This window comes from Leopardus geoffroyi, chromosome E3, assembly GCF_018350155.1.
Source record: "Leopardus geoffroyi isolate Oge1 chromosome E3, O.geoffroyi_Oge1_pat1.0, whole genome shotgun sequence".
NCBI classification, from domain to species: domain Eukaryota; kingdom Metazoa; phylum Chordata; class Mammalia; order Carnivora; family Felidae; genus Leopardus; species Leopardus geoffroyi.
The window spans coordinates 18,465,432-18,477,286 of record NC_059340.1 but is presented as its reverse complement, the minus strand read 5'-3'; the positions used below and the strand labels follow the sequence as shown (position 1 = coordinate 18,477,286).

Genomic DNA, 11,855 nt, shown 5'->3' with positions numbered 1-11,855 from the left:
CCCTGCAAGGGAGTAAAAGAGGCAGCTCCATATGCTTGGTGTGTGCTGAGGTCACCTTGCCTTTTCTTCTGCCCTTCTGCCCTATCTTTTCATCTTCTTTCTTTTCTTCTAGCTTCAACTTCCTCTCCTTTTTTTTTTTTTTTTTTTTTTTTTGCTTTGGTTTTCTTTCTCTTTTCTTCCATACCTCTTTTCTTTTCTTCCTTACCTCTGTACCTGTGATTCCGTTATGATTTCTCTCCAAGGCCCTGTCCCCCACCCCACCTGCTGCCCAGCTCCTCCCCAAGGAGAAGTTGGATGCCTATCTTGCTCTCCACCCCTAACCCTTTCTAGGTTAACTAAGAGAACTCAGGCCAGGGAAGCACCCAATCAGTTTCCTCCTTTTGTACCGCCCACACCAACCTGTTGGAAGAGCTGTGTATGAGAACAAACAGAACTAAGGTCTGAATTCGTCCTCCAAAACCTGGTCTTAAGAGCTTGGTGGTACAAGCCTCCACCACTAGGAGACACCAAGAGCAAGGAAAGTGTGGACATAGAGGGTGCTAGGGTCCCCAGTGTGTACCCCTCACTCACTCACTCACTCACTCATTCATTTATTCAATATATTCTGAGCACTGACTACGCACCAGACAGTGATCTAGGTACTGGGGATACAGAACATCCCCTGCCATCGTGGAGCTCACATACTGGCAAAAAGGGACACTTATAAAGTAAACGAACACATTCTCAAGATAATTACACATAATTACACATTAGGTTGGGAGCTATGAAGCCAATAAACAAGGTGATGAGTTGGAGAGTAGCCAGGTGTTGGTTGACGTCAGAGAAAGCTTTTCTGAGGTTTTATTTTATTTATTTTAGGAGGGAAGCCTGAGAGGTGAGGTTCCAGACAGAGGGAACTGCAAATAAAAAGGATCCTGATTTGTTTGGACCTACACAGAAAGGCTAATGGGCTAGAGTTTAGTGAGAGAGGGAGGGAGAGTGCCATGAGATGAAGTTGGAGATACATAGCAGGGATTTTATGGAAGCGATGTAAGAGCTTTGGGCAAGAGAAAAACTGATTGAATTTTTTAAATTGATTAATTGTTGTAGTTAGTAGGCTCTTAGTTCTCCAGGGCCTGGTACTTGAGTAATCTAATAAATACTAATTCACAGGAGCACGTCTTATGGGATCCCCTCCATGACTTCCTCGCTGTAGGTGGATGTGGCTATGCCTGTTTTACAGGTGAAGAGACTGAGGCCCAGAGACTTATCTGAGATCACCCAGGAAGGTGAAGGCTGAAATTCACCAGCACCGCCCCCCCACCCAGTGCTCTTAGCAAGGTAGCGAAGTGAAGGTAGACTTCCTTCATACTATATATGATTACATTTCATTTATCACACAAGGTTCCATTTTTCATTGGCGTTGATAACTGCCTCCTTCTTTTATTTTCATTTGCTAATTTTCTATATAATTAGCCTTGATCCATTTTACATCTTCCATTAACCTTCCAATTTTCCACAAAATTAACTGTATCAATACTCTTATCAGGTCCATGTTCCTTTTCCTGGGAGCCTTCAGGCTCCTGTTCCCGTGTGCTGTGTCTCTTCCAGACTGGTTGGTGTCTACGCCTGCTGTAGAGCCATTACCTTGAGACCTCCCTTCACCTTCTCTGTGCTGGCTTGGGTTTTTCTCTTTCCTGGTTTGCCCCCATGTTTTCCTGGAGCACATCTTCCAGTGGTTTCTTGAGAGAGTCCCTGGGACGAAACCACTTCGACACCTTGCATGTCTAAAAATATCTTTATTCTACTTGTTTGAAAAATGTGGCTAGGTATAGAATCATACAGCGAAAATCATTTACCCTCAGAATTTTGAAGGCATTACTTCATTGTCTTTTAGCTTCCAATTCCCTGTTGAGAAGTCTGATACCATTCTTATCCCCAGAACTTTTTTTTTTTTAATTTTTTTTTTTAACGTTTATTTATTTCTAAGACAGAGAGAGACAGAGCAGAATGGGGGAGGGGCAGAGAGAGAGGGAGACACAGAATCGGAAACAGGCTTCAGGCTCTGAGCTGTCAGCCCAGAGCCCGACGCGGGGCTCGAACTCACGGACCGCGAGATCGTGACCTGGCTGAAGTCGGACGCCTAACCGACTGCGCCACCCAGGCGCCCCCAGAACTTTTTTTTTTAAGTTGTATTTATTCATTTTTGAGAGAGAAAGAGAGAGAGAGAGTGAGCGAGCAGGGGAGAGGGAGAGAGAATCCCAAGCACGCTCCACACTGCCAGTCTGATGTGGGGCTCAAACCCATGAACCGTGAGATCATGACCTGAGTCAAAATCAAGAGTCAGACGCTCAACTGACTGAGCCACCCAGACACCCATCCCCAGACCTTTCTAGGTGTTCTTCCCCTCCCCAGAAGAATGGGCTCTGGAGTCACACTGCCTAGCAGATGGCTTGTGCAACCTTGGACAAATTTCTTAATGTCTCTGCACCTCAGCTTCCTTGTTTGCAAAATGGGATTGTTCGCAGTTCAAATGAATTAATATATATAAAACAGTTCTCTTTACCACTGGCATTTTAAAGTTTAATACAATTAGTGTACGTCATTTTTCACTCACTATGCTGGAAAGTCAAAAGATGTGTGATATGTACAACCTTTTAAATTTTAGAAAACTTTTTTGTATTATTTTATATAATTTTTTCTTCCATTGGCTTTATTACCTCTTTTTGGAATTCCTTCTAGATGTTGAACCTCCTGACTTACCTCTAATCTCCATCACATTTTTTTCTTCTTTGTACATCTTTTTGTTGTTATTCTACTTTCTGATAAACTTACTCAATTTTAAGTTAGTATTGTTTTTTAATGTTTATTTTGAGAGAGACAGAATGCGAGCGAGGGAGTAGCAGAGAGAGGGAGACACAGAATCCAAAGCAGGCTTGAGGCTCTAAGCTGTCAACACAGAGCCAGATGCAGGGCTCGAACCCATGAATGGCGAGATCATGACCTGAGCCGAAGTCAGATGCTCAACCGACTGAGCCACTAAACTTCCCCAACTTTATCGAGAGTCTTCTACTGATTTTTTTCATTTTAGTAATATTTTATATTCTAAGTGCTTTGTTCTCCTATCTTTTTATGGACACTTTATATTTTTACCTTTTTTTTTTCTTCTGCTCCCTGTATTGTCTCTTTATTTTTTTTCTTTTTGCTTTGACTTCTTTCACGTTAGAGGCTTGCCTCAAATGTCTGGTGATCCTTACCTGCTTATATTTAAGAATGAGGCATCGAAAAGAATGTGCTTGGGTGAAACTTTCCATACGAGAGTCTTCCTGATAAAGGGATTTTCACCGGGGGCTCCCTAAATACTTATAGGGTTTTTTTCTGGGCACATTCTTTTTCTCCAGAGGAGCAAAATGTGGTATAAGCTTCCTGGACGATGTTTTTAGTAGCTAGGGGAGGGGGCTGGGACAGTCTCACTTTTGTCTTTATTCTTGTTTTTGGTAAGGCCTCTGTTCTCTACTGCGGTGTCTCTGACTATGCAGTATTTTTATTTTTTTATTTTTTCAACGTTTATTTATTTTTGGGGGGACAGAGAGAGACAGAGCATGAACGGGGGAGGGGCAGAGAGAGAGGGAGACAACAGAATCGGAAACAGGCTCCAGGCTCTGAGCCATCAGCCCAGAGCCTGACCGGGGCTCGAACTCACGGACCGCGAGATCGTGACCTGGCTGAAGTCGGACGCTTAACCGACTGCGCCACCCAGGCGCCCCTATGCAGTATTTTTAAAACTCATTCTTCAGAAAGTAAACCTCCATTTACCTACAGAGGTGAGAGGCAGTCATCTGGCTATGTGACATGGGGGAAAGGTTTGAGAACTTCAAAGATCTCATTGTAATTATGCTGTATATAAACTTTCAAAAAGTAGCTGTCTTTATCCCTCCCCTTAACGCCTTAGTACCCTCAGAGCCTAGCTCCTTGCTTCCTATTTGTATTCCCCAACTCTGAAAGCATTTACTTTGGCTTCCCCTATCCTGCTAAGTCAGTTGTTACCCTTCTCCCGCCTACTTCCAATGTTTAAAGAATTGCTGATACCTTTCTTTTGTGATTTCCTTTCCCACCCTCTAGTCCTTGGGCTTTCTGCCTTTTGAGTCCTTTGCTATCAACTGAGGGGGAGGGTGCAAAACTAAATCTAGGTGTTAAATGCTCTGGTCCAGGATCAGGGAAAACATTTTCACTCTCAACTTGCCAGAGTCCAAATGTATCAATTGGCTCATTTTATAAGACTAAAAGATTCAGAACTCCCAAGAATCCAAAGAGTAGTCAGAAGAATTTTTCAACAAAGTCCCTTTTATTTATTTCACTAGAAATTACTTTATTGATTAAATCACCAGAAATTTTCAGTGCAAGATTTAACATCTCAATGACCATCAAGGCTTGGGCTCTGGGGCTTGCTCTGCCTCCCCCAGTCCTTAAAGGGGTTTAGAGGGAGAGGCGTCATTAACAGAGACCAAATCAGATGGTCGCAGGTCCTCCTTTCCCAGTCATTGGACAAGCTGCTCAATTCTTGCCCAGAGCAGGAAAGAGCCAGTGTTTCTGAAAACAAATCTAATAAAGAATTTGACATTGCAATGTAAGATCTCTCTTAACAATTTAGTTCTATCAACAGTATTGGTCCAAACTTATTTGCTTCTGATCTAAATCATTTTGCAATTTACCTTTTTTGGTATGTATGTAATTTCAATAATCTCACCCCCTGTGCAGACATGAATCAACCCAATGCTAAGAAAAATCCCTCAAACCAGAAGAGCCTCATCTTGTTCTTGGAAAGAAGTAACAGAGGTTTTTCTGCTTCTCTTCCATGTAAGAGATGAACAAACCCCACCTTGAAGTCCAAAATGTTACTTCTGGCCTTGGAATGTGCAGCTTGTGATGAGCCGATTCAAATCACCGAGAAAGGGCAGCCGGAACTACTATGCAGGCAGCCTTCTTTGGAAATTTCTTCTGAAAATAAAGTTTTGAGAACCGTCCACGATTGTGTACAAAGACTCTAAGGTCCACACAACTTCTGCTATTCCGTCTCAGGAGCTAGGTTCAGAGGCAGCATTGGAATTGTCAGGAACGAGAGCAGTAGCAGTGGCCCCGCGAGGTAGGACCTCAATAACTCGAGGCTTGTCAATGATCCGAGCTGTCCGGTTTCCCTTTTCCACAATACCGACGATCCATGCTTGGTGACCCTCTCCATACTTGGAAGATTTGATTTCAGAACAAAAGCGAGCTGCCTGTTCTCTCGGCAGACAAATCAGTAATCCCCCAGAAGTTTCTGCTGAGGTTCCTTGAAGGAGCCCAAAGCGCCCACTGGCCTTGCTGATGGCAGCCATCTTGGCAATGATTGGCAGATTATGAATGACAAATGACACCTCATTTCTTTGTTGTTTTGCAAGGTTCTGAGAGTGTCCTAGAATGCCAAAGCCTGTGATATCTGTGGCTGCGTGTGCATTAAACGTGTGCATTAGTCCAGCAGCAGTTCTGTTTAGGGTAGCCATATTGAACATGGCTTCCTGATAAGCTAGCTCTACCTCTTCTCTGGAGACCACCATATTTATTTTATTCCATCTTTCAGGATTATCCAGCCATTGGTGGGCATTGACAGCAACTTGGGTTCCTAAGGGTTTGGTTAACACGAGCACATCCCCAACCACTGCACTGTCCGGCATGATGAATTCATTTGGCTGACATACCACGGTGGCAACCCCTCCGACGATAATCCAAGGGTTTACCACTGTCTGTCCACCAGTCACTGCAGTCCCTCCTTCCTCGGCAGCGTCGCGAAAGCCTTTGATCATGAGCGGTGTTATCTTTTCTCGTTCCTCCTCAGTCATACTCTGGCTGACGCTGAGTAACATCAACATGTTGTCACATTCAGTAATACCCATGGCGTAGAGGTCACTCAGCACGTTGGCACACGCTATGCGCCCCATCATGTAGGGATCTTCCACTAGGGGGTAAAAGAAGTCCGTGGTCTGCACCAGTGACAGGCCCCCGTGCCTCAGGGGTATGACGCAGGAGTCCATCCCAATGCCCAGGGCTGGAAAGGTTGGGTTGGGTTCCGCCCCGGCCGGGAGGCCGCCTTCCTGGGCCGCCTCTTCATGGCTTCCGACCAGGCCCAGACCCGACGGGGGCCGAACGTCTGGCCGCGTCAGTCCCGCCAGGAGTTTGAGCAGCGTCTCCTGGGGGACTTTGCAGCCTCAGCCCTTCATGCCGGAGAAGCCCGTCAGCCGCCAGCTCGGGCTGAGGCCCAGCGCCTGGGGCTCGAAGGGCCGGTAGCTCGAGAAGCCGCGGCCCAGAGACAAGCCGGCGGAGCCCGAGCCTTCCGCCGCCGCCGCCGCCACCGCCACCTCTCCGCCGGCGCCCGTCGCCGCCGCTTCCGCCATCGCGCCTGCCCGGCAGGGAGGGGAAAAGAGGAGAGGAGCGCTCGCTTTTATTTTCTACTCCAGTTAATATGGATTAACAGATATTACCGCAGAGAGTCTCCTCCGCACGACTCGCGCAGCCCGACTCACGCCACACCGCGCGCTCCTGGCCTTCCTGGGGGAGGAGCCGCCGGCCTCCCGTACTTATAGCCCTGGTGATTGACAGCCGTGCCATCCAATGACGATTTCGCAACCGAGGGCGGGCTTCCTTTCATCTAAGAGATGAATTACAAATCAACCAGCAGTTTGCGAAACTGGTGTGGACTAGGTTACCCGTTTGCTATTTGGTTCGCTCCGCTAGTTGTAATTTAAACGATCTCTTGGGAGAGGCTGGCGCGACTTTGCTCCCTGGAGGCAGTTGACCAAGTGCTGCATTTTCGGAGATGAGGAATTTGGGGGTCATTTGGTAGATCTATTACAGGTCAGAAAGGTCCAAGGGTCACATGACAGTGCACGTGACCAATCCAGGTTAGGAAAATAGCCCAGGGAAAAATTCGGAACGAATAATGAAAAATTAGATATTAAGTTACTACCATTAAGCAAGCAAACTGTAGCATCAAAATAATAAAATGTTAAAATGAGCTCCAAAAAATTGTAAGATTCAGGGGCGCCCGGCGGGCTCAGACGGAAGAGCATGCGACTTTTGCTCTCCCCGTCATGCGTTCAAGCCCCACATTGGAAGTAAAGATTGCATTAAAAAAATAAACAATAAAAATAAAATAAAAATCTTTTAAGGCTTTTAAGGGCAGACACGTGCTTGGGTTCTGGTGCTGTTTCCACCACTAACTGCCGGTATGAGTCACTTTCCCTCTCTGGCATCAGTGATGTATCTATCTGGACAACAAAGTAGCTTACCTTCTTTTGTCCTCAGGTTTCTGTATGTCTTTAAGTTAGTATATATGAGAATCTGTGATGTAACCCTGAAGAGCAATTTGCCAATATCCATTAAGGTTATAAATGCATATAATACCTTTGGCCCAGCAGTTCCAATTCTAGGACTTTATTCTACAGATGTACTCGTGAGCTGTGAGTGGGAAATGGTAGGGATGTTTTGTTTTCTGTGCTGTTTGTAATATCAACATACTGGAAACAACCTAAATGTTTATCAATTATTAAAATAAATTGTGGTACGTTTATATAATAGACTATCCATCCAAGCAACTGTAAAACAGAACGAGAGAACATTAATGTAATTCTATTGATAATGGTTACGGTTCTAATAGGCACAGTCCTAAATGCTTTATGTATATTAACTTAGTCCTTATAAAACTCTCTGAGTTATGATTCTTTCCACATTTTACAGAAAAGGAATATAACGCACAGAGAGATTAAATGCCCTATTCAAGGTCATAGCCAGTTTAGAATGGAGCTGGATATGAATCCAAGCAATCTGTTCCAAAGACTACCAGGCTATACTGCGGATGATGTTTGTTAAGAGAAACAAGCAAGCTTCAGAGCAGTATTTATACAATACTACTATTTGTTGTAAAAGGGGGAAATATATGCAATAGCATATTTCTGGGAGTATAATCACCAGAAACTGGTAAATTGATTGCCTCTGGGGAGAGAATGAGGTGGTTGGGGATGGGAGATTCTTCAACAAAAAACTGGAAACAACACACGCATCTGTTAACAGGGAATGCATAAACAAATTGTGGTATAATCACACGTGGAATATTATTTATCTGTGAAAATGAATGATAGGTATAGGTATCATCAATATGGATAATCTCAAAAACAAAATGTTGGGAGTAAAAAGCAAGTTGCAGAGGGGCGCCTGGGTGGCGCAGTCGGTTAAGCGTCCGACTTCAGCCAGGTCACGATCTCGCGGTCTGTGAGTTCGAGCCCCGCGTCAGGCTCTGGGCTGATGGCTCAGAGCCTGGAGCCTGTTTCGGATTCTGTGTCTCCCTCTCTCTCTGCCCCTCCCCCGTTCATGCTCTGTCTCTCTCTGTCCCCAAAATAAATAAACGTTGAAAAAAAAATTAAAAAAAAAAAAAAAGCAAGTTGCAGAAGTGTACCTAAACTAAGATGCCATTCATATAATAAAATTCAGCACCAGGCAATGCAATCATATATTGATAAGATATGCAAAATGGTAAACACTTTTTTAAAAGGTAAGAGAGTGGATGATTAACAAAATTTAGCATAGGGATTACTCCTGGGGTAGGGTGCATAAGGGACCCCTGGGCTCCGTTTCCTTCTGTTTCTTGGGCTGGGTTATAGTTACATAATGTTCTTGAAACTGCACACATCTATTTTCCCACACTCTTTGTAAGTTATATCTCAACATTAAAAAAAAAGAGAAAGCGTGCTATATTTCAGAATTAAAAATACAAAAAGAAAAACAAAATAGTCAAAAAGCAATAGATGTGGAAGCAACAAACATCTGGATCTTGTCTCACCTTTGGACTTGTCAATGAGCTGTCTAGCCTTGAAGAACTGATATAAACTGTCTATGCCTTAGTTTCCACTTTTGTAAAATGAAGGTTATAATCTCTGCTTAGGATCTGGCGTAAGGATCATATGAAAATCTCAACTATGAAGATTTCTTTGCAAAGTATTCAGTACATTGTACATGTGAAGGATCTTCCTATCACTAAGGGAAAAATGAAAACATCCCAGTACATCTGTAGTCACCTCATCTGGGTTAAAAAGTGACTAGATCAGGTGCCCCTGGTTATACGCTCTATTTGTTCTTTGGACTTTTTCCTCTAGGCATTTAGAACAATTTGTAATTCTTTATTCACTTGATAATCATGTGATTATGCCATGACTATCTGCCCCACTAGGCTGTAAGCTCCACAGGCAGGGGCTGCCCTGTTTCATCCACCCTGACTTCCATAGCACCTTACATGGCAATGACATTTGATGAATGAATATATCATCTTATGAAATACAGTTTGCTGGGCTCATGTGATGACTGGTGCTGAGCATCTTGTACTCATTCATCTCTTTTATTTAAAAAAAAAGTTTATTTATTTTGAGAGGGAGTTAGAACAGGGGAGGGACAGAGAGGTGGGGGGAGATAGACAATCCCAAGCAGGCTCTGCGCTGCCAGTGTGACAGTGCAGAGCCCGACTCGGGGCTCGAACTCATGAACCAAGAGATCATGACCTGAGCAGAAAACAAGAGTTGGATGCTTAACCAACTGAGCCACCCAGGTGCCCCCATCTCCTCTTTTAATCCTCATAGCAGCCCCAGGAAATCAGCAGTATTATCCACTTTAGGGATGGGGAAACTGAGGTCCCCGATAAGTCAGGAGTGGTGCACAGGGTCACCAGCTGGAATCAACCTAGGGAGAATACAAACTTAGGTCTGTTTTGACCTGAAGGCTGGTGTTCTATCCCTCATCCTGGGGCTTCCCCTTGAGAATTCTAACAACCCCCAACATGCCCCTGGAAAAAGCAGGACTCTGAAGGGAAGGTTTCATCCCTATAGTTCCCTGTTGCTTCTGTTTGGACAAAATGTTCGCTCAGGTCAAAAAAGTCATGAATTTGCCTTGGTCAGTGACCAACCCACTAGGCTTAGAACAAGTTCATGTGCCTTTGTGCAGGTGATCCACATGAGTCACAAGGGTGATCCTTATGACTGTATCATGAGCATTTGAAAGCATCCTTTTTATCTTTTTCTTGTTTCTCGCTGAAAGATCCATTGAATCACATTTACCACTTGGGTGAAAGCATATGGGTCAAAGATTGCAAGAGTCAAAACCTGGAGGTGGGGTTGGAATAGCAGGCAAAGGAGAAGAGGTGGTTTTTGTTTATTTGTATGTTTTTTTTAATTTTTTTAATGTTTATTTTTGAGAGAGAGAGAGAGAGCAGGAAGGGGCAGAGAGAGAGGGAGACACAGAATTGGAAGCAGGCTCCAGGCTCTGAGCTGTCAGGACAAAGCCAGACATGGGGCTCAAACTCACAGACCGCGAAATCATGACCTGAGCTGTTGTCACAGACCTCGCGATCATGACCTGAGTTGTTGTCACAGACCTCGCGATCATGACCTGAGCTGTTGTCACAGACCTCGAGATCATGACCTGAGCTGTTGTCACAGACCTCGCGATCATGACCTGAGCTGTTGTCACAGACCTCGCGATCATGACCTGAGCTGTTGTCACAGACCTCGAGATCATGACCTGAGCTGTTGTCACAGACCTCGCGATCATGACCTGAGCTGTTGTCACAGACCTCGAGATCATGACCTGAGCTGTTGTCGGCCGCCCAACTGACTGAGCCACCCAGGGGCCCCATGTTTGTGTTTTAAGTAGGCTTCAAAACCTACCATGGGGTTTGAACTCATGACTCTGAGATCAAGACCAAAGCTGGGGGCACCTGGGTGGCTCAGTGGGTTGAGTGTCCGACTTCAGCTCAGATGATGGTTTCTCCGTTGGTGACTTCAGGCCTCACATCGGGCTCTGTGCTGACAGCTCAGAGCCTGGAGCCTGCTTCGGATTCTTTGTGTGTGTGTGTCTCTCTCTCTGCCCTTCCCCTGCTCATTCTCTCTCTCCCTCTCTCTCTCTCATTCGTAAAAATAAGTAAACATAAAGAAGAAGAAGAAGAAGGCCTGAATACCAGCCCCTCATTTGCTTTTCACATACAACAAAAACACTGAGGCTGGTGCTAGTTTTTCACATTATGATAATGTAGAGTTATAACACTACACTTAAAGGTTTAGGACACTTTATTTTTTAATTAAAAAAAAAATTTAAGATTTGATTTTAAGTAATCTCCACACCCAACATGGGGCTCACACCCATAACCCCAAGATCAAGAGTTGCAGTTCCATCGACAGAGCCAGCCAGGGGCCCCAGGTTCAGCACATTTTAAAGAAGTCTTTTTAATTGTGGTAAATATACACTCCGTATATTTCTAGTATACTGAGAATATTTCAGTAAGTTTAGCACCCTTTAAAAAAAAAGTTTTTTGGGGTTTATTTTTGAGAGAGACAGAGCATGAGCAGGGGAGAAGCAGAGAGAAAAAGGCACACAGAATCGGAAACAGGCTCCAGGCTCCCAGCTGTCAGCACAGAGCCTGACGCGGGGCTCGAACTCACGAACTGCAAGATCATGACCTGAGCAAAGTCGGAAGGTTAACCGACTGAGCCACCCAGGTGCCCTTAATACGTTTGTTGTTTTTTTTTTTAAAGATTTTATTTTGGGGCACCTGGGTGGCTCAGTCGGTTAAGCATCCGACCTTGGCTCAGGTCATGAACTCGCGGTTCGTGAGTTCGAGCCCCACATCGGGCTTTGTGCTGACAGCTTGGAGCCTGAAGCCTACTTCAGATTCTGTGTGTCTCTCTCTCTGCCCCTGCTCATGCTCTGTCTCCTCTCTCTCTCTCTCTCTCTCTCAAAAATAAATAAACATTAAAAATAAATAAAGATTTTATTTTTAAGTAATCTCTATACCCAATGTGGGG

At 44.6% G+C, this 11,855-nt stretch overlaps 1 protein-coding gene across 1 annotated transcript; it reads right to left on the bottom strand.

The window, feature by feature from the left end:
* Positions 1–4,303: 4,303 nt before the first annotated feature.
* Positions 4,304–6,580, bottom strand: SEPHS2 (selenophosphate synthetase 2). The gene has a single exon (XM_045460356.1). It carries the CDS (start codon positions 6,405–6,407, stop codon positions 5,055–5,057), a length of 1,353 nt encoding a protein of 450 aa, XP_045316312.1. The 5' UTR covers positions 6,408–6,580; the 3' UTR covers positions 4,304–5,054.
* Between the last annotated feature and the right edge of the window lie 5,275 nt (positions 6,581–11,855).